Source organism: Ciconia boyciana, chromosome 11 (genome assembly GCF_034638445.1).
Source record: "Ciconia boyciana chromosome 11, ASM3463844v1, whole genome shotgun sequence".
In the NCBI taxonomy this organism is placed as follows: Eukaryota; Metazoa; Chordata; class Aves; order Ciconiiformes; family Ciconiidae; genus Ciconia; species Ciconia boyciana.
In genome coordinates, this window is record NC_132944.1 from 21,632,866 (window position 1) to 21,655,647 (window position 22,782).

The 22,782-nt window shown below is 44.6% G+C and overlaps 1 protein-coding gene across 1 annotated transcript in view; it reads right to left on the minus strand.

The window, feature by feature from the left end:
- Positions 1–22,058, minus strand: part of MGLL (monoglyceride lipase) — a 64,208-nt gene extending 42,150 nt beyond the window's left edge. The window contains exons 1-2 of the mRNA XM_072876143.1: positions 21,934–22,058; positions 681–787 (exon numbers count right to left, since the gene is read on the minus strand). Coding sequence (XP_072732244.1) covers positions 681–787; positions 21,934–22,058 — 232 coding nt within the window. The remainder of the gene's footprint in view (positions 1–680; positions 788–21,933) is intronic.
- Positions 22,059–22,782: the final 724 nt, after the last annotated feature.

The window sequence follows — 22,782 nt, forward strand, 5'->3', positions numbered from 1 at the left end:
TCACAGAATGGAGCACAGAGCAGAGATCTTCAAGCCAGAAGAGGCTGGGACAGTTAAGTCTACATGGCACAGCACTGCCCAGACCCACTGGCTGAGGCTGCAGTGGCGTTGCTGTGTTATCACAGCCTTGCGTGCACTCAAGCTGCTTTCTCATCAGAGCTGAGGTGTGTACAGCCAGCTCCGGTGTCTCTGCTGGACTGTGGAGATGTGTCCAAAGAAAGGTCCGTGATGTCTCCATGCCTGTCCGTGTCCCAAGGGTGCAGCTGTCTAGTTGTATTGGTGTTTGAAAGCTGTGCTGTCATTTCAGCCTCCCCTCTGGGATCATTCAGGACAACGAGCATGGATCCAACAGAAATGGTTCCTAGTCCCACTTCCACAGTGGATAATAACTCCTCGCCCCCCAAGAGATAGGTGAAAGAGAAATAATCCCTTAGACAGAGGTTAAAATAGCACCAGCAGTAATATCAATGACAAGGCTGAGGAAAACTCAAGGAACAGGGATAGCTTTTTTACAGATTCAATATGCAGATCTTTACAAAGCAACAGATGATCCCTTTCTCATTTATGCTGAGGTGTAAATATTTTACTAACTCTTCTCTCACTGCTGAGTAGCTTTAATGGCATTTGCTTCAGTAAAGTCCTGAGCTGCTGTAAATCAAGTACTGTTTTAGGCTACTCACCATGGTCATGGGCAAAAACAAACAAGTTAAGTCCTGTCAGCCTCTGGGCCAAGTCATCATAGCGGCCGCAGTGTTCCCCAGCGCCATGAGCGATAAACACGAGGGCCCTAAATGGAGCATTAAGGTATAAATCATTAACTTGGCAATCAACCCACAAAGGCTTCAGAGCTGCAAGTGAAAACAGCATATTCAATTTAGGAACAGCATTTCAGACATCAGCAAATACAAGGCAAGTATATAACGGCTGAGGTGGGTTTTAACAGAGGAGAACCGATCGCCATCCTGACCTGCCATCGACCTGGTCTTCACCAGGTGTTAGCAGGACATAGCACATGGATGTCAGCTGCTCATGGGACAGACGCTGCCCTTTCCCATTTGTCTGCCACCATGGTCTGCTGCAAGGTGAAGATGCAGATGGGCATCAGCATCAGTCCTTCAGCTGGAGAACTACATCTGTGGGCATCAGCATCAGTCCTTCAGCTGGAGAACTACATCTGTGGGCATCAGCATCAGTCCTTCAGCTGGAGAACTACGTCTATGGGCATCAGCATCAGTCCTTCAGCTGGAGAACTACATCTGTGGGCATCAGCATCAGTCCTTCAGCTGGAGAACTACGTCTATGGGCATCAGCATCAGTCCTTCAGCTGGAGAACTACATCTGTGGGCATCAGCATCAGTCCTTCAGCTGGAGAGCTATGTCTTGGGCTTGAGGCGTCTACACTGCTCCTACAGTGGAAGTGTTGCCATTGATTTCTTTTGGGATTGGTATTTCTCCGTGGTTTCAAATACAAATATTGTCCTTAACTTTATACCTTGCAACATCGATGCTACAGAGCACTCTTAAAGATGAAATTTCAGCTAAAGAATAGGTCTCAAGCAGAGTCCAGAACTTTGGTGGGAGTTTGGAATTTTACCTTTTGACCCCAGTTCTGGTAATTTTACCATAGCAGTTTCTGCCCCAAAACAGTTGCTTCACTTTGGTGATTAAAATGACTTACATAGCCACCGTACGACTACAGACAGGGATCATAAAAAACCCAGTCTAATAGACACTTCTTTTTGAAAGACATGCAAATACTTACCTTGGAAGATTCCAGTTTTACCAATGATGCTTTACTTCTAATGAAATGGCATCAAGTGAGAGCGACTGAAGTTGAATGAACCCTCCCAGTGTTTTTACTGGGCAAAGTTTGTATAGAATTAGACTAGAACTATAGCAGAAGTAGCAATGAAATTACCAAAGTTTTGCTGAATTCGACAGGTGACTATTTAAAATCCAGCTTTAGCAACATAAACATCACTTTTTTGTTTAAAAGTACCATCTGTCATTGCAACATCAGCAACCACAAAACAGTTTGAAGGCTACAAGTTAGACATTTGCAGTACATTAACAGTGAAATATTAAATGAACTGACAACATAAAGTAATGACAGCAGTTTACAGCTAGTGAATTCCTCCACTTTATTTTGACTGAGGTTTTGAATACATTTTTAGACAGTGTATTCACTGCAATAAACTGCTTTGATCTTAATATATTTAAACTTTAAAAAGATGGTGGATGATGTAGAAACTCCTGCTCTAGCTCTTCGATTAGCACCTGCTTCAAAGTATTTGCTCACGCTGGACGACTTGAAAGAGCACCCATCGAAACCAGAAGGATTTTACAGAGCACGCAGCAAACACGAAAGCAGCAATGCAAAGATGCTCTGGTGTCTGTCATACTAATTAGCAAGGGTAAGGTTAGGTCATGTAGCATATTTAATTTGCTGTGCCTTACAAATGTTCTTTAGTATCACTGAAGGTTTCAAAATGATTAGTGTGGAGCAATCATTTCTTCCTTTGTCATCTTCCCAGGTCAATAGATTTGTCAAGCTATCAATGCACTTGCCAGCCAGTCCGATTTTCAGAGTGCAGGGTCTATTATTATAGCTCCAAATACTGAAGAAATAGTGAGACTGCTCATTCCACAGCAGAGAATATTAACTTTCTGCAGCAGAGCCGTCGTGGCTTTACGTGTCCCACCTCTCTCAGACACAGGCAGCCCAGCAGAGACACTGCAGCCAGTGAAGGAACAGCGAGTCTTATTCTATACATGCCCCTGAAAATTGGAGGCACCATCCAAATGCTTCTGCCTCCACCTCCGTGTAACGGTCTGGTATCTCAGCCCTGGTCCTGGGTCACCTAAAGAGACCACACGTGGCAGGCCCCAAGCCTGGGGCTAGCAGATCTGCCAGACATTCAGAAATGCAGCATTGGGGCTGGGGGTGAAGCAAAGGCAGGCTGTAAGCCGGCACGCTCTGCGCTCTGTGGTACGGCAAGCAGCGGCACTGCGTGCGCAGGACTCCAACGCAGAAACTAAGGAAATGGGAGGGAAAATTCCTGTGTACCCACCACCCTGATATCCAACAGACTCGGCCAGGCTGAGTCTCCCTGCCATATACCTCCTATCACCTGGCTCTTGTCAGCTCAGTGTCTTACTTAAGCCCTTGGTTACTCTTCAGAGGACCTACCTTTTTTTCTGCTGACTAGGCACGGAGATTAAGGTGCCACTTGGCTGACTGAATACAGCCCCTCATTTCTCAGAGAATTATTATTTGAATGTATGCACTGAAATGCATCAAGTGAATGAAACCTAACGGGAAGCTGGCAAAGAGATCTCTGCTAGGAAATTCTTGCTGTTATTTCATCCCCCTGACAGCAAAGCCCTAATTTTGCTTTCATTCACACTGATGCAGCACCACGACTTTGCCTGACAGCAGCCTGCTAGATGCTCAGCCCCCTCATCTTCTGTGAAACCAGGGAGAAAAGAAAAAAACTTAATGCTTCAGAGAGGCAAGGTGTTCCTGCAGCCTCTCCTCTCATCTAGCACAACTGCCAGGCATTGCAGAACTGAGCCTTTGGACACCACGGGGAAGAGACCTGGGTCGTTATTTGTCTGCAACATACTGAATAAAATTCCTGAGACTGGTTGTGCCTTAAGAGCCCTAATGGCAGTAGCTGTCGAGAAGACTTAGATACTTTTGAAATTTTGTCCTATCAATAGTCATAAACAAGGAGTAAAGTTTCCAAATTGTTATGGGAAAACAGAAGTAGCTCATTTTGTCGTTCAATAAAACGTGAGAGTGGCTTTACTGACTAAAAACTAGGTCACTTCTACACAGCTCTTAGGCTCCAGCTTTTGGGTCTAAGCACAGGTCTAAGCACATACATTAAACACAACAGCTTGAAAAACCGAAATTAGGATGACCAAGGATTGAAGGATTTGGTTCTTTCACCTTGTCTCCCATTTTCCATTACAAAACAAGTTTAGATTTGGCGAATAATACCTGAAGGCAGTATAACAAATACATGGTGCAACATATTTTCACTAGCAAGCTGGCAGGCAAATACAGCAAATGATTAGATTGACTGACAGCAGTTCTTTACTGTGTGTAAACATTTTTGCAGACACCCCTGCTCTCGAATCGCAGCCTGCTCTTTCCTAGCACAATGGCTGGAATAACAGAATATCAGAGACTGCTTTCAACAGAGTTGCTTAAAATTAATACAGAAACACTTGCAGGCTTTAAGATTTTGTAGGGCTGCAGTGCCTCTGCGCGTGACCTCAATGGAAGTTTTGTTTAAATGAGGTTTGCGCATTGGCCATGTATCAAATTGATCCTGGGGAGAAATTTCTTCACCTCCAGCTCTTGCAATTGCACTGATGAAATCCTTGGAAACGTGCATGTCTCAAGGAGAAAATGTTGCGCACAGCATGCAAAGCTTTCTGATGGAGACTGACCTGTGCCTGACCCCCCGCTAACTCCTACCTCTCTAACCGCAGGTTGGGAAGCCTAACGTATCTTTGGATGCTTCAGCTGCCTTCGGCTGGCGGAACTGTAATTGCTGAACATCTCGAAATGGCGTTGCTTTGGCATCTGCTCAAGAAAGCACCCGACCGCACAACAGCACGGTTTCCCCACAGCCGGCAGGCGTGTCTCCACACAAAGCCAAGGTGCGAGCTGCGCAGGAGGAAGCATCCCTGTGCTTGCTCTCACCTAACTAACGCAACAAGTATGGCTATTAAAGGAAACCAGTTTATTGACTGCTGTTTGCAAAAGCAACAGCCGGTTTTCACAGATCCCTGCCCTTCCCATAGCCTGCACCGCTTCCTCCCCACTGCAGGTTCCTGCCTCCTGGTACTGCCCAGCTTGGCAAACAGATGCAGTTACTTATTACAAGAAGAGGGCAGGACAATACTTGTCTTTACTGTTCAAATCAGCTGGCTGTGTTTATTTATCTGCCATTAGGAGGTGATGGTATATACCAGTGACCAGTCCCTGCTCCCACATCTCCACTGTGCTGGTCACCCATGACTGGTACGAGTCCCTCCTCTGTTGCCGTTGCAGCTTGCTAAGCAAGCAATACACAGCGATGCCACACGTGCCCTTGGTACAAGGCACGTGCAAACACCCTGTCCTCAGTCAGGGAGGTTAGGAGTGGTAGAGGCCAGGCTACAACGCAGAGTCGGCGTGCACAAACCCATATGAACACGTCGTCTTTCTGTCCTGCCTCTCGGCGAGGTCACCAGCTGACCTAAGCTTTAGCTGTTTGCAGCCCTGCCATATTTCTCCCTGTAACTTCCCATCCTCTAGTAGTTCACTTCTTGTGTGGGGAGCAGCTTTGCAGGGCAGGAATTCAGCTTTAGGTGCAAGAGCAGAACCCGTTTGAGAGGTTCCCACTTTCTTTATTGCTGGGTACACGTTGCCACCTCTGCCCCTTCTACCGTGCCAGTACAATTGTTTTGAGATGCAATTCCACAATTGATTGCAGGAGAAGAATTGTGGGAAAATATGGGGAAATAACTGCTGCAGGGAAAATAAACTGCAGCACCGGGCTTACGCAAATGAGCGAGAGGCCTCTTAAACCAGGGCTCTGTCATTAGAAGAAACATACCTTGAAATAACACTCAGAAAGCTGCTGCGCTATGAAATCTGGCAGGCCAGAAACACAGCCCAGGACTTGGGTCCTGCTGGGCCTAAGACCCATCCATGTTCTTGCTTTATTTTCAACAAAAATCATGTCGAAACTGAACTAGACGAGGAAGGTTGTGAGCGGGATGGTATGATTTTAACATCTTGTGCCCTCTGGGGACAGAGGCACTACTGCGGGACCCTGTGTGTGCTCTTTTATTGCCAGAAAATAACCCGAAACACTGGGACTAGACCAAAGAACTGAAGACAAGCTTCCTATGACTGCACATATGAAAAATGCAATCTTTTCCACCCCATTCAAAAGCATCCCTCTTCAGGACAATATTTAAGTACTTGCTTAACCTCAGGAAACTTTCTTCAAGTCATGAAAGTCAGTAGGACTTACAAAGTACAAGACAAAAGTTAAAAAGGGATTTATAAATGCTGTCCTGAATTCGGACTGTTTTAATCACACGTGGAAGTGATTTCCTGAATCAAGCCCTTGCAACTTAAGCTAAGACCATGTTATTCTATGAAAGGCAACTATGCTTTTCATTTGGTATTATACATGTTGTTACCAGAACCAGATCAACTCTAACAAAGAACATCTGACTTGAGCAGTTTTGAATACTTGACACTAAATTCCTAAAGTAATTTTTAAAAACTGACAGGAAAGCTCTGACTTAGCTAGGCTGCCAGAAAAATGACTGGCTTACTGAAATTAAGTATTACATTTGGTTATGTTGTTTCAGCTGATTTATCAGTTCCTTTGTAGCTGGCAACAGCCTGAGTCTTAGAACAACAGTGAACAATTAACCTTTATTTATCAAAACCATTTCACTGGTGGCATTTTTGGACAAGCAACTGGATAGCTGGTCACAAACCTTTTTAACTTGTTAAGAACGTAATGTCATGTATGTATATTTGGCTTCCAAAGTATATTATAATGAAAAATCAATTAAAGGTATGCATTCTTGTGTTAGCTGGGTTAGTGATCCTCACTGGTTATGAAGATTAGTTATCTTTCACGTAATAAGATTATGCATTAAGCAGCTTGTAACTTTGTCAAGCTTTAACTGTCATTCCAATTTTCTACCCTTGGTATTTGATTAAAGATTACCTTTTTTAAAAAAATTTCCAGCTTATCATTTCCAAGAGCACCTAATGAAGAATGAATTGTTTTGTTCACTGTAACAGACGTTGGTGACCTTTTCTCTGGAGGGCTCTTGAGCATCTCTTGCTTTGGGTGTAAGACCTGAAGTGTGGAAGAGGGGTGTCTCTGTATCTGCTTTTTGAGTCAGCTTTTGCACTTTTTTTTTTCGCCCCTGAGGTGATTTGTGTCCCGAAGCAACCCTGACACAACTTGGGCCATGGGCAGGGATTACAAATAGTTATGGCAATTTCTCTCACGTTGTACGTGCTCGTGACCTACGCAGTTAGCCAAGAGTTCAGCCTGGTGACTCCATTTAGACAGGAAAATTTATGGTGGAGTCAGGTGTGTCCCTTCATGCCGTCCTTTCGTCTCTAGGAAACATGCAGAGTTAGGTCCCTCTAAAGGCACAAGACGCAATGACTTTGCTCCTAATTCCAAGCCATGTTTCAAGGAGCCTTGCTTGCTCTCTTGCTCAGTTTTGTTGAGAAGTGCATTCTTAGCCTCTGCTCTACTGGCCCATATAAGCCCAGCTTTGCCATGTAGGTCCATAATCTGGGTAGCCACCTCTTTTTTCACTGAAGTTGAACAATGTTATGTTAAACTAGCAGTTCTACAGCTACTTTTCCCAACTCAGGAGAAAAAGCAAGTCAGAGCAGCAATAGCCTGGAGTCGACTCTCTATCAATCTTCTTGCAATATCGCAGACTGTGTAGCATCGGCATGGATATCTCACAGAGCTCCAAATCTGGAGGAATTCACCTCTTCCAGACAGACTGAGGTAAGTAGGAGCTCCAGACTGTAGTAGTTTAGCCTGTGAAAAACCTTTAAGCACCACAGAATATGCCAAAGGACTGTGCACTATGCTCACACTACATAATTTCTGCTTGATTTTATAGGGCTTGTGGGGATTTAGAATTCTGCACATTTGTGTTTGATGTGGTTTGGTCTAGTCTAGTAGAATCAGTAGCTTCATTCCTGTCCAGATGCTAAACTGGCAATTAAAAAATAAACCCCTCCAGCAAACTCTCCTTCCTACTTTCTTCCCCCATTTACTCAGGCTTGGAAGTTCCCATTCAAGCCTGTCCAAAGGGGCTGCCATTAGTTTGGGCAGCATCCTACTGCCTAACGTGATAGAGACTTAGGGCTCAGTCTTAAAATCTGCGCTTGCTTCCACGAGCAACTCTCTTGCAACAGGTCTGCAAGCCTGGTCCCATCATACATCTCAAAATCACAACGATCCCTCATCAGCACAGAGTTAGGAGGACATTTCAGAACTGCCGTGACCTCCAGGAGGAGTAACATGGGTAGGTTATTCAACAACACCAGAAAGCGTAGACACCATAAATCAATGGGGCAGAGACACAACTGGGTAGGACAGATATATTTCAAAACAAAAGGTTCAACAGGATCTAGCTAGAGCCAACACAAAACAACGTGGAGAAACAGCTTATGCTGATTTATTGTAGCTCTTTGAAAAGCAAGCCCTCGCCGAGAATAACTCATGAGTGGACTAACACAGGGAAAAGAGAGGAAGGAAACTTCAGGTGGGGGTGGAGGGAAGGAACTATCGGAACCTGGCAACTGCATAGCTCTAGAGAAATCTCTGCAAAGTTAACATCTGAGACCAGCTGCATTTTGTTTCAAGGAAGCTTTGAAGCAGTATTTTAGGGGACACAAGGCTGAGATCAGAGGTGAAATGTGCAGTGTGTAGCTTAAAATTCATGGGCCAGATCTTCCCACCCCTTTCTTAGATAAAACCGAAGAGAAGGGATTCTAGGCTTACACGGAATGCCTCGGGGAGACACCGCTCCACTTCGGTATCAGAGATGGGATTTTCCTCGGCAGAACTGACTGCCAGACCCGCTCTCTGAATCTGCAAGGCAGACGAGCACTCTGGAGACACGGGCAGCTCCGGGTTTGGAGCTGCGCCTTCCTCTTGCTGCTGCCCTTCTGCAGAGCACAGGAATCCTTGCAAGTATTATGACTTCTGTTTCCAAAAAGGCAAGGTGTAGGCATTGCCACACACACGGGACTGAGGAAGGGAGGACTTGGGGGGAGCCCAGGCAGAAGTGCCCCCGGACCTGGCTGGGAGTAAGGCTGGAATTGGACATCCCCGTTCTGTACTTTGCTCTGCTTCAGCCCTTCCTCAGTACAAGGGCTACCAGAGAGATAAAATGGAGGTCATATCTCCCAAGGGGAGCTACAAGGATGAACACACAGAGCAGTCAGTATCTTTCTCAGAAAACTGTGCAAAGCGTTATTTAAATAGAAGACATCAGCTGCAAAATTCAAGTCGATCTGAAATCACACCCCAAATTTTTAGACGAGCTTTAAGGTGTGGAGGAAGAATATTCAAAGAAGCAAAAGAGTTTCTGGCATAGATCCCCTTGGAAATCAGGAAAAATAAGAGACTTCTTGTTAATTTTATTAAAAATTAATTTTCACTTGGAAGCAAAGCCACCGCAGATGGAAGACGGCTGCAGGACCATGACTCTCAATGGAGAACCAACAAACGGGGAGTAAGAGCAAGAACAGTTTTTGCAGACCTCCCCCTCCTCTTTCACAGACTTGCACTGAACCTCTAATGATTTCCAAAGGGACAAAAATTACTGTTTAGCCAGTCGTGTAGCAGTTTCTTCTTGAAATCAAAATGCAGGCACTGCCTGGTGAGCCAAAGCCTTGGAAGAAGAAAGACTTGTGTAATTAGACGGACTGTCCTTTCAAAGCACGAGAAAGCTGCAATTAAAGGGCCAGAAGCTTTCTTCTGCACAGTCACTACTGCTTAAACTCAGCACTACTCACTAGTTCAGGACTAAACCTGTTCACTGAGCAAAGAAGGGGGTTTTTATATAAAAGTATGTCTCTCTTTCAAAGTAGCTGTGCAAAAACAGTTCCTTCTTACTGAGTTCACTTGCAGCCTTGGCATACTCAGAGCACTGGTACCTGTTCCAGTGACAAGTCACTACTTATTGCTGCTATAAGTTCATAGCTCGACAAACCCAGCTCAACCCTATAAGGCCAACCAGGCTTCCTAGAAAGGAACAAGGTGTGCTTGATTAAGGGATCAGCTCAAGCCACGCAAGAACGCTCCCTACATGGCATCCTAGCCCCATTTTGACCATTTAATCTCACCTTTCTGCATGGCACAGAAGACGGAATTAGACAGCGGTATCCTGTACGAAGGTGAGGAGTTCTAGTTGAGCCTCTGTAGGTTTCAAATGATGGAAATCACTTTCCTTAGTAAAGCCATCCCTCTGGTTAGGTCCACACAAGTACTCGGTGACTTTTAAGTCCTTAGTAACATGCTTGCTTGCTTGCTTGGTTGTTTTCAAATGTTTGCTAAGAAGTGCTGATAGTTTGAGACAAATCATGAAGTGGTGCAGAGGACACTACGTCTAAACGTTAAGCAGTGTTTCCTAAAGTCCTGTAAGACAAGTCTGCAGACTTTTTCTGACTTTGTTTTTTTCACAAGGTATTCTTTCATGCAGGAGCTGGACATCACTAGTGGTCTGAACCTGGGCTCACCAGGGATTCTTCATGGTCAGTCTCCCCACAATATGGTTCTTAAAAATGGGATTGTCCACATTTTAGACTCTAGCCATGGCTCTAATCACCTCCAATCTCAAGCTGTTATTTCAGGGAGTGGATGGTACAGACAACTCATGACAAGCAATACTGAAAAAGTTCTTAAAGGAAGAATTCAGCTCATCACCCTAGCACCTCTGCGGGGAAGAAGCTGCAAAGTGCACACCTGGCACAAGGGGGTCCGAGCGTTTCCAAGCCATTCCTTGCAATAAAAACTGCACAACTGAAGTACTCGGATCAGGCATTTTGGGCTTACGTGGGCAAATCTTCACTAGCTTGGAAAAGAGCTGTGAATAAGTAAGGAGCAAGAAAGGGGATGACACTTTACCTGTTCTGTGACCTCGAGATAGTACGATATTATTACTTTTTAATAAAGCACTGACTGTGCAATTCCCAATTGTATAGCAATGGTTTAAAGCAAAACATAAAACTTCAATTCCCTGAAATACTTAGACCTGATAGTATGGTTTGTAACCAGGCAATTCCACCAGTAATGTGGAACTCTTGATTTGTTCCTGCACTGAGTCAATTTTTTGATCAGTCCTCACTTTTTACCGTTCTGATCCAATTTTCTCTGCGGTCCTCTGTGTTGGCAGAGATCTTAATTGGTTATCTTTAACAAACTGACGAACTCATAAAAAGTTCAGATGTCACAGATAACATGAGTCTCCAAATAGCCAATCTTCTTCTGTGTGATTTTCCAAAAGCCAGAGTGGAATTATCCCAATAACTTAGAGACAGAAACTCAAGGATCGATTTCTTAATCGTAAAGCGCTTATGTATATTTTAACATACTTTGAGATTAAGCGCATTAATTTCCAATGAATAATCCTATCTTGGCGCATCCCAGAGCTGCACTTCAGCTCTGCCCAGCTATGAGAGGAATCTTTGCAGCGAGAGGCTTTACAGACTCTGTCAAAATCAATATCAGGAGCTATTCCTCTGGGAAATCAGTAATGTCACAGGCAAAGCATTTGCCAAGGCTTTGAGCATGTTCCAATTAATTTACTATTCCATGTTTGCTGTAGACCTGAGGTAGGAGAGAAAGTTGAATGCAAGCAGTTAAACGTGAGACGCAGGAATCCTGCGAAGACAGTGATCGCTGCAACATGTGCTTTAAAGGCTGAAATATTTATTCACATTTCGAACTAAAGTAAATTTGAACCGCAGCTGAGGTGCAATGGTTTACCTACAGATGATTTAATAGTTAAAAAATGGATAGAGACTTCTGCCTACGGCTGCCAAATCCAGATCTGTGTTATTTCTTGGTCACACTGAGCTAATCTGGCTGTCCAAAGGCTTTAGTTGCAGCAGGCGTGCTTCCTAAAATGTTCTTTCATTTCTAGCACCAAGGCAGCTTCACCTATGGCAGAGGGGGCTGCCACGCTAATATAAATAAGGAACTACTTGCCCCGAGTTTCAAACACTGTCTTGATTTGCTCTCAAAAAGGGCTAGATGTAAAAGCTTTAAACTCCAAAAGGTGAATGGGGACCTGACCAACTTGGGGTGCAACTACTCTAATAAGGATGAGTGGTAACAATAAAATAAAAGAGTATTTAGTTAGATAAATCCTTGGCTGCAATCACTTTAGGTACAGGCAAAGAAAGCTAAAGGCATGTGGGATGCCTTTTCTGCAGAAAAGCTTAAAATAGAAAAGGAAATCAATACTCATTTACAGTATCTGGCAGTCACTGAACCAAAACATACATGTACACCTACAGCAGAGCAGAAATAACAACATTTATTTAAACCACAAGCTGTTATTCTTCTGCAGGAACGCCGTGTTTTATGTGGAGCGCTTCACCAGCAACTGAGAAGTACCACATTTTTCTGACCATTTTTAAAAAGCCTCAGCAATATCAAGAGCAAATACTCTCAATACCGCAGTTATTAATCCCACCACTGCCAGGCCGGCTCGGACTCCTCCGATTGCTGGCAAAGAAAGAGTTAGAGCTGATGTGCGAGCTAGCAGCAGGGAAGATGTTTTGTCTTTCCTCCTGAGTTTCGCTTCTGCCAACTTACAAGGCACCATTTGTCGGATCACGTGTGAGGGGTGCATCTGTCACAGCCTCAACGGGAACGGGAACGGGAACGGGAAGAGCTTCATCAGCCACATAGCTACAGCGCAACACCAGGGCTGCTCACGGCATGGGAGACACAGAAGTCTCAGATGAGGGCTAAACCCTTGCACGTGCTGGGTGGGACATGGGGGGGAAGAGAGACCCCAGTTCTGCTGCTGTGAGATGGGGACGGGGCTCGGGAGCACTGGAGCACCCATGCCCGTGCCTTGCCTGGTGCCCGAGAGCCGGCGTGGATGCATGGGGCAGGAGAGGGGTTTGCTAACTGCCTGCAGAGCTACGGGGAGGCTTGAGCAGGGACGTGTCTGAAAATGTTCTGGGCTAACCAAAATGTAAACAAGCCTTGATGCTACTTTTAGCTGTGCTGAGGGATCTGACCGTCTCCCCTAAAGCAACGGGAAAACATGCACAGCACGAAGCAAACCTTCGATGGTCAGAACCCTTAAATGATGTTTGAAAAGAGAAATGTATACCTATGTTTCCACGGGCTATGTAAAACTAGGAGTTTTAAGGGAAGGAGTGGTGTTTAACAGATCAACATTCCCCAAACACTGAAAGTGAAATTAAATCTAAACAAAGTGAATCTGCTGATTGATTTTTTTTTCCATTCCCCAGCTCCGAGAAATGTGACCAGTAAATAAACAGCATAAATAATGACAGCAGCTGGAGCTGGCTTTTGTACAACGCTCCTCATTCACAGAAACCAAAATGCTTTACAAAGGGTGCAGCTAGAGTGACATAGCGCAGAGATGAATGGGACCTCAAGAGGTCCTCTGATCCACTACCCTGCCCCAAGCAAGGATCAACCCTTCCGCCCACTGCCACGTAAATTGAAGCACAAGAGGTAAAAAGCCCTGCCCGTGGCAAGACAGCATGCCAGAGGCAAGGATGGACAGACAGCGTGAGGCAAAACCTGACCCTACAGCAAGCAGAGGGAGTTTGACAGCAGAGTCAAAAAGTCACCGCGGGTTCCCTGAGCTCCAGCCCTGTGCTACATGCACGTGGCCACAGTGAACCTGGAAAAAAAAAGTCAATTTTTAAAAGGCTTTCTGTCCTAATGAACTTGTGGGCAGCTAGTAATGTCAGCGAGATGATCCGTGCATTTTCAGGGCAACCTGGGTTGAGATGCTTGGTGCTCCTTGCTAAAATCATTTGCGGAGGGCCAGAGGATGACTGAATGCTGATTGCTTGAATATCCTTTTAATAAAATGAGATTATGAATGCTGCTCAGAATACAATTTTTAATACTCCAAATATTGTAGACTAGCTCGCACACAAAATTGAAAAAATGAAGAAAAAGCTTAACCGTTAAGTCAGCCAGATGTTATCTCTACAGTAATTTAATTACTTACTGCTTCCTCATCACTCCCCATGCCTTTAGCCCAGCAAAATAAGCCACTGCAGATTTCTGCAATTTGACAGTTGAATTTGAAACCTCACTGAGATAGTTTTGAAAAATAAAAGTAAAAAAATATGTTGAAAAATTATAAAAATAAGCTCTTCTTGCCAGCTGGTGAACTAGCTAACCTGCTGACACCTACAGCAAATTAGACCAACTTTCTATTCCAAAAAAAAGGCCAAAGATTTAAGTTTTATTCCCTCACTCTGCAAGCTTCAAGCTTGATCAAGGAAGAAAGAAAACATACAGAGCAAGCCCTTTTCATCATAGGTCAGATAGATGGCTGAAAAAGATCAGTAGTCTTTCTTGCCTATCAATTCTATAGCAGTTTGGATATTTTCTCCTTACCCATCTATACACAATACTGGACCAAACGATTACTACGCTATTACCGCTGGATGTTTGGCTTTAGCCCAGTTGTCAATATTTTGTTTCCCTTTTTTTTTTCCCTCCTCTCTTTTCTTTCTTTTAACGGATTGCTGCTGAGATAATTTACTTGTAGCTGAACAGCAGAGAACAACTAATGCATCACTTAGTAGATTTTTTAAAAATCTCTCTTCAAACCTCAAGCACTTTTCAACCACCAAAACCTCAAGGAATAACTTACTTTCTCTGGCAACTTTCATCTAGGACCCAATTTACATCACTTGCTTGGATGATTACACCCGATTTTAGATGAGGAACCAAAAGCACAGAGAAATTAAGGGTCCGATTCTGTAAATCACTGGTCATCGTGTCACTGCCTAATATCTGTCTTGACCATGTGTTCTGCCTGTTCTCTGCTCCTCATTGACTTCTTCATTCTGTTTTCTGACACTAAATTTTCTAGGTCTAGCAAGCTGCCTTTGCCATCACTTAGTAAGGGAGGATTCAGAGGCTCCCATCATCGAGTGAGCGCCTGCCAAGCAGAGATGAAGATAGCTCCTGGCTGGAGAGCGAGTGTCTGTCATGCAGAAGGGGAGTCTCTTTCCTTCCAGTGGAAGTACTCATGAAGTCCGATGTTACTCAAGGTCTTGGGACATTGAAAATGGCTACACGGCTGCTCCTGCAAAAATAATGACTCCCTTTGGTCACAAACAGGGTGACCAAAGCATCTGTCTAGAAGAAACAAACAGATTCCCCAGGTAGAGCATGCTCCAAGACCCATCCCCTCTCCTGCTCCTGGCTGTTTGTGGACAGCCCGTAGGAGCGTGCTTGGAGGCAGGCAAATCTGACTGGAGAGCTCTGGCCACCAGGACTGCTTCCACTGGCCGCTCCCTGCCTGTCCCCAAGGCCACACCTTGGTACCACTGTCTGGACAGTGAGTCTGATCAGCTTTGAGACACTTTCCTGACACCACCACCCAGGTCTGGTTGCTTTAGATGATGTTTGTGGTCAGGAGTAGCCCATGGTTGATATTTGGGATTGTTGTACCAGTATTTCTCTTCCAGTTAACATGAGTGAGATTTTATTGGTCTTCAAGAAGAAACCCTAGGAGAGATATAGCTTTAATGATGTTGAAAAACTTTACCCTGGTGCTGCTAATTTCCTTCCTGTAGGATAATAAGCCATACTGATAGAGCGTCAGAATGTCTGTACTGGTAGAGTCAGGGCAGGGATGTATGGGTGTAGTTAAGGATATAACTGGAGAGTGATGAGGTAAGGGACCTGCCGAAGCATATCTTAAGGAATCTCTTGGGCAGGATGCAATACTATCTCCTTGGATACTTCGGGAAAATCAGCCAGTTGCTATCAGGGTTGTGTCATATCTCTTGGATAAGGGACAATAGAAGGTTGTTAAACATCGATGGCTTCCATTCAAGTGGAAACACATTAGGACAATGGCACGCCTGAACCTAGGGAAGGCAGCTCAGCCAAATGTGCCTGCAGGGACAGCTCTTAGAACAACGCAATTTCCCCAGAAGAACAAAGAGATCAGATGTTCACCCTGGCTCTGAAAAGCACAAAGCCACAGCAGCTTGAAGGGAACTTGCAAGGAAACACGGGACAACTCCTCTGCAACAGGCATCTAGAAAAAATACCCTCTTCTGGCCAGTACAACTATACCAGCCAACTCGTGTTGTAGATGTATTCGTGGTGATCTAAAAGAGCTGCTGTGTGTTCCCAAGGGATGTTCAAGAGTGCTGAAGAAATCGAGGCAAGGAACCGTGTGCAGCTGGTTTTATTATTTTGTCTAAACCTACACATTTCTTGTGCTAGTGAAGTAAAGCGCTCTTGCGTCTGGAACCCCGATAAAGTTGATGAGTTTGTCTGCTTCGACTATTGCGTTGCTGCCAACAAACAACTGGTTTAGAGTTTGATGAGCTGAAGAAAACTTACGCACCAGAGCCTGAGAGGAGAGCCAGTGCAGGGTCTGCTCGGGATAAAGAGACCTGGAGGGACAGGCAGGGCTCTAACTGCTGAGTGCCCAGCTAGGGGATCCGTCAGGGTCATGGTACAAAGCCAGTACTGATCATCACACTTGTAATGCCATTAAAAGGAAATGAACTATTTGCATGAGAGAAGCAAGGTTTGCTTAGCCTTCCGTCTCTGGCAGAATTATGAGCTGAAATTGAGTTTTACAACACAATCTCAAGACCATTTTTCTTCTTTTCTCCTATTTCTACTTCTACCTCTGATATTCCCCGTGTTGGACAGCACCGTTTCCAAGAGTTCATCAGGTGGCACATTGAGAGCCACCATTGATTTTGCTTCCTCTGCTGCTGTCTCAGGACCAGGATGAAATTTAACTGCTTTAAGATTCATAGCAGGGAGCTCCTAAAGTCACCTTGTTCCCACACGCCACCGTCACAAATTTGCACACTTGTGCTCAGAAGCCAATCCTAACAGTGCGATGAGCAAAAGGGACAGTTTAATTACAATTGTTATTCCCTTTGTTATTTGCCTTTTTCTTTGGGTTCTGTGGAATAAAAGGCAGATTTGCTTCTGTTGAACTTTCCTGTGGGGACTGAAAAAAATTATCCTACTAAAAAAGCCTGTTGGAAATATCTACAGGAAGAACCAAAGCTGCTCTCCTGTCTGTCAGAGTCCCTCTTAGGTGAAGCTGGTTTGCTAATTTGCCCATCCCTCGGAAATGGATAAGAAAGCATAAAAGGATGCCCTCATTCACGGTGAATAAGACAGTCACATGGAGCAAAGAGAACAGAGGCATTAAAGGAACGCATACATGGCCGATGAATAGAAGGGAGGCTTTAGAAACACAGGCAACAGCAATACAGCAAGCAAAGCCTGGAACGTTGATTCGACAATGCTAATTGTTATGTCCCCTTTGCACTGTGTACGATGCGATCAGACGCACAGAGGGAGCTGAATTCATCCTACGACAAACTGTGCTGACATAAGTCACTTTGCGCCATACAAATCTGGCCCTTGTGCGTTAGTTTGAAGTCGACCTCATCAGTACAAACAAAAGTGTTCTTCAAGAGTGACACTGCATTAGAAATTCCTTTAAGTATTTCTAGAGATTAACACCACACAGTATAATTAAAGACATTATAATTAGTGACTTGATTCCCTTTGCTTTGACTTCACGTTGGTTTATTTATTTATTTATTTATTCATTTTGGAAGGGTCTGAAAGTCAAATTCAACTTTGTCATCTGCTCACGCTGGGAGCTGTGCTGTTCTTCTGGAAATGCCATGGAAATGCTGGTAATGAGGTGCCAAAATCAGCAAGCAATATTCGCAATTTAAGGGCCAGTTCAAATATAAAGGCAGTTTGTATTTCTGCACCACAGGCACTTCTGCAAAGTCCTTGGGGAAGAGAGAAATGTATTTCCTCCTTATTGGCTTGGCCTTTCATTGCTAACAAGTCAGAATGAATGACAGGCATTTTTCAAAGAGTAAAACAAATTTAAAAAGTAAATAGAAAAGCGGGTGCTTTTTGTTTAATTTTGTATTTTTAATCACACTTGTCAGGTGTAGAACTGAAAGAAGTCCTACAAAGACACTGTTTACTCAGACAATTGCAACTCTGTTCACTTAAACCATGGTCACAATGTCTAAAGTTGAGCCAACCCATTTTAGCGAACATTAACAATTGACCGGGAACACATCTGTGACCCACACGTGTCCCAGCTTCAGGCAGCCTCCTCAGGAAGACCACTTCAGTTGCTGGCAATCATCTAAGTGCACCTAGAGACCACTACGTGGAGAGACACACAAGCATCACGCTAACTAGCCAGATAACGATTTCTGTTTGATAGATGAGGAAGCTCAGACACAAGGATGTCAGGAACCCACATTTTGAAAAGCATCCTCTAACTACAAGTGTCTCAAGCTTCAAGTGTCCAGCCGAGAGTGGCTGATCTACAGGGAGAGAGTTGAGCATCACTTTCTCTATCTGAAGTCGATGGTGGCTGTAGGCTATTAGCACCTTTGAAAAAAACTACTCTGGGTCAATAAATCTCACAAGGTTTATTTGAGGTCAAGCAGAGGGGCTGAAAGTGCCCCAGAACAAACTGTTTTGCTTATCTAGGCAGTGACAGGAGCAGCTGAAGCATCCAGAAAAGGCTACGGGGATACAGAACAGAGAGGAAAAGAAGGTCATCTCTGAACTTCTCCAGGCCCTTTAGGGGCCTCAAAGGAAATGTCTTGACTTCTCCTCCCAACTTTCCTTCCCCTTCCTCATCCCACCTCTATTCTTAGCAGCTTTGTCTGAGAGCTGGGAACAGAGCATGGTTTCTTAATTCCTCACCTCCTATTACCTCAGATTTTGACTCACACCGCTCAGGGTGGTGGCAGAAGTTTTAACCTTGCATGGAGCCGTTGTGTTTGTTTACACAAAGACTGCTTTCCCATTAAGTAGGATTTCCTCGGCTACTGGGACACGCTACAGGCACGAGATCAATCTGGTTTGGTACCAGCGATTTACTTCCTCCAAACAACATTACATGGTCCTGAAAATGCCCTGCCTTGCCCAGATCTTAAGCTTGGCACTCACTAGTGAGCCCTCAGTGCCAAAGAGTTACCTGTTTTCATGCTCCAAAGAGTTACCTGTTTTCATGCTCCATGTTGGCACGATACGTGAAAACAACACTGGAACATACTGCTTTCTCTTCCCTGCTGCATTCAACAAGACCACTTAATTACATCTTAAGATGAAACTGGCTCAACAAGTTGGGCAGCTTGCAGGGCTGCTGGCCAGGGACGTCCACCTGCATTGCCGCCAGCAGGCAGCAATAGAAGAAGACACGCAGTGCCCAGCTCTGCTGTTGGGAGTGACTTCCCACCCGAAAAACAAGTGGAAAACACTGTCGCCCTCCTTAGTCCCATTACTACCCTACTCTATCTACCCCATCTAATCATTATGACATCTGAGGGCCTTTGTGTGTCAGCTTCCTGTGAAGTAATCACCTAAATCCCCCCTCGAAACAAAGCGGACCCTGCTGAGGAGCTCACAATAGGTGCCTTTCACTCGCAGGACAACCTTGGCCTCGGTGGCACTTGTAACAAAGCTTCCATATGTGCACCAGTATGGGCTGATCAGTCAGATCACCACCACACAGGAGCAGAGCCTGGGTATATGTGAGCACGAAGCAGAAGAGCCTTAAAAAACTTCCCCATCTTCCTGACAAATTGTTGGGGTTTTTTTTAAATATGCTACAGCACACCAGCCTGCCAGAGCCTTTATCCACCTTTGCGGGTCTGTTTGAGGAGATAAAAGAGAAGCACCAGTTCCAAGGGGCCATGCCTGGCGGTTGGCCCCACTCTCAGAGACTGCCTGGCCATTGTTTGCCCCTCAACCCCAGGCTAGGGCTACTTTTTCATTTTTCCTTTGGCAGATAGCCCATTTTTTCCCTTCCCTGAGGGAAGGATCAAGGATGATAAGTTCTATTCTAATAGAAGACAAGTCAATGATAACCCTTGGGCATCTGCAGTGAAGAGGTATTTCTATAGCCCTAGCTGGGATTAGATGCATAATGGATCAATGAAAGATCCCACCGTTTGGCGGTTATAGCGTCATTCATTAGCGTTAAGATTTGAACCTGAATCAACAATTGAGTTAGAAGATTGAAAGAATCGCCTTCAGTATTTGAAATAGAATAAATTGTAATAGGCCTGTAAAAGTCCCCTGAGGTGTCTCTCTTTCTCTCCCTATACATATATATATAGATCACTTTTGCTGAACGTTTAAAATTAGATGAAAGTTGCTGAGCTTCTACATATGAAGCAGAAAAAGCTGAGCTACTTATGAAAAGTGAGAGGGGAAAAAAAAAAATGTTTTTTTGGTTTGCCTATCAAAGCACTTCAAGAGCATTCTTGACTGTAGGATCCAGGCACTAACTTGTTATTCAGTCACTTACCATCTCTCTCATACATAACAATGCAAAAAGAGCTAATAATAAACAGTCCGCCCCCTCCTTAGACACAAACACGCAAATGCAAACACACACACACACACACGCACTTAGGAACCACTTGTAAATGAGCAACGCTGATCCCATCCACTTTTGTTGTCACAAAACTAGGGCAAGCTCGCTCTCAATTAACTGCTTGGTACACAGAGCCCTAAAAAAATTAACTACCCAGAGGACTTAGACACCAAGTTTTAACTCTCAGCTCTTTATCATCCTTTCATTTCTGGATCAAAGACCCATCCACTCACTACTAATTTGCTAAGAAATTAAACATGAAAAAAGAAAGCAATTCCACAACTGGGTGAAGAACGTTGTGGGCAGTTAATGATTAATTAGCATTATAATACAAGACAGCCTGGTTTCACAGTAGAAGCTTGTTTTGATAGCATTTTTTTTTCTGTAGAGGAAATCTTCAGGTTTGCGCAAAGACTGTGTAAAGCATCAGGGCCAAAAACTTTCCTCCTTGTCTCTGAAAGGCAGTGAGTAGAAGTGAGGATGAAATGCTCTGTGGACCAGGTGATCTTCAACCAAGACCCACGTCCTACAGCCTGACCAGTGCAATGGAGCTACGGTGGGGTGGCTGCACTGCCCTCCCCTTGGGCGACGGTGTCCTCCGGTGCTTGCCCACCTCCCAGCTCCATGTTATTCCCGTTGCCCCTTAGTTCGGCAGGCATAAAACCCAAGGCCAGCTAATTTGGACCCGTATCCATCTCTCAGCACCGTTGCAGGCTGATTTGGACACAGGATGATGTCTAACCTGTTGGGTGGTCAAGGACAAAGTTTAACTCCAGACTACAGCTTGAACAACTTTTTCCTGTGACTGTTTTCTAGCTGTATAAAATCAACATAGCTTTTCCTGTCGGCTTGCAGAAAAAGAAAACAATAAAACAATATCCAGATTTTTACGAAGTAGCTACCTATATAACTAGTGGTAGCATAAATACCTGCCAAGCTAGCCGATACTGGGAGAAAGCAGAAAGATCATAACTATGGGAGGAACAGAGATAGCTTTCTATAGCAGATCATAATCAGCACACAATCAGCATAGAAAGCTATTACAGGAAAGGGATTATTTAAATTATGACAAAAACATTAGAGAAATTTCTCTGTCTGGTTCCTTGCCTGTGTTTATTACTGAGGTCAGTTCTGAAATCGCAGTTGCCAGTGAAAGAGCTCCCTAAATCATTTACTAACTACAAATAAAACAAACTATAAAAAAACCAAACAACGGTCAAAAAGCAGTGGAGTCAAACCATATTCTGCCTGTTGCCCTGAGATTTGGGCTACTACTGTTGAAACTGAAGTCAGATGCTGATGTTTAATTTGTCGACGCTGAGAAAATCGGAAAGGGCAGGCATCCCTAAGCCTGTATCCCATCCCTCCCTGATCGCCTGGGCTATTAGTTTGAAGATAGTTGTTTATTGCTGATAGGCATCAGCCACCTGCATGTGCCACTCGGTAGCGCAGTGAACTGCCAAGCAAGCCAGCTGTGTACGAAATGACAGTAACTCCATGTTTTATATCCGTAAGGCTGACTTGAGTGAGTACAGGTTTGGAGAACTGAGTCGTTACAGTCGGGGCTCTCTCAGATGAGAGAAATCTCTCTTAGTGGCTCTGTAAAGCTCCGTGCACACAGCCCTGTAACACCAGTCAAGCTATAAATAATAATTACACAAGTAGAGCCTTATTACTGATAGTACAAAAGGACATTTGCTTGAAAGGGCTCACCTGGGAGTTGCTGCTGGCTTCCAATACCTGCAGAAGAGATACTGCCCGTCAGCGTTGACGATATGGGGCAGGTCCTTGTACGGGATGTTTTGAGGACTCCGTTTTGGCGAACTTTCCTCTGGCATTCTGGAAGAATGACCTGCAAGGTGTTGGAAGAAACAAGACATACTTTAAAACAGGTGAAGGCAAGGTAGAGGCTGATGGGCTTGGTAGCCACAGACATTCAAGAAAGTCAGTCAGGAAGGCAAGCCCCACTGAGGGACGTCTCCCTCCAAAACCCCAGCCAAAGAGCCCCCCAAATCTTTACTGCTTTAAAAGAGAAATGTAGCATTTTGTGTTGAGAAAAGGCTCACATTTGGGGGGAGGGCACTGGAGGGGGGAAGGAGGGAAGATCAATCCACCATCACTACTTCATTACAGCTTTCTCTCCCCCACTTCTCCCATCTGTGTTTGTTTTGCATCATTTTGTGAAACGGATCCTAAAAAGAATATTTTCGCTGCAATCAAGTGCAGATTGTGCAGCAACGGCTACAGATAGGAAAAGACAGCTGCATAAAAGATTTATCTCTGTCTGAACATCTCCAAAGAACAGCGGAGGGTACGCAGCAGAGGTATCTGCCACCGTGCCATCGTTAGGCTCTTCTCTGACATCTCCAAGAGGAAGGTGGCGGCGGCGGGGAAGGAAACATTTCCAGGAGAATTTGCAACAAACCTGGTTTCATCCTGTGCAAGGCTTTGCATTCTAGTGAGGAGCCGGCATCGCAAGTCAAATGCAAGCAGAGAAAGCTTTTTGCATCTCGCTCCGGAGATGCAGTCACACTCCGCCAACCCCGCAGCCCCCACGGTCCC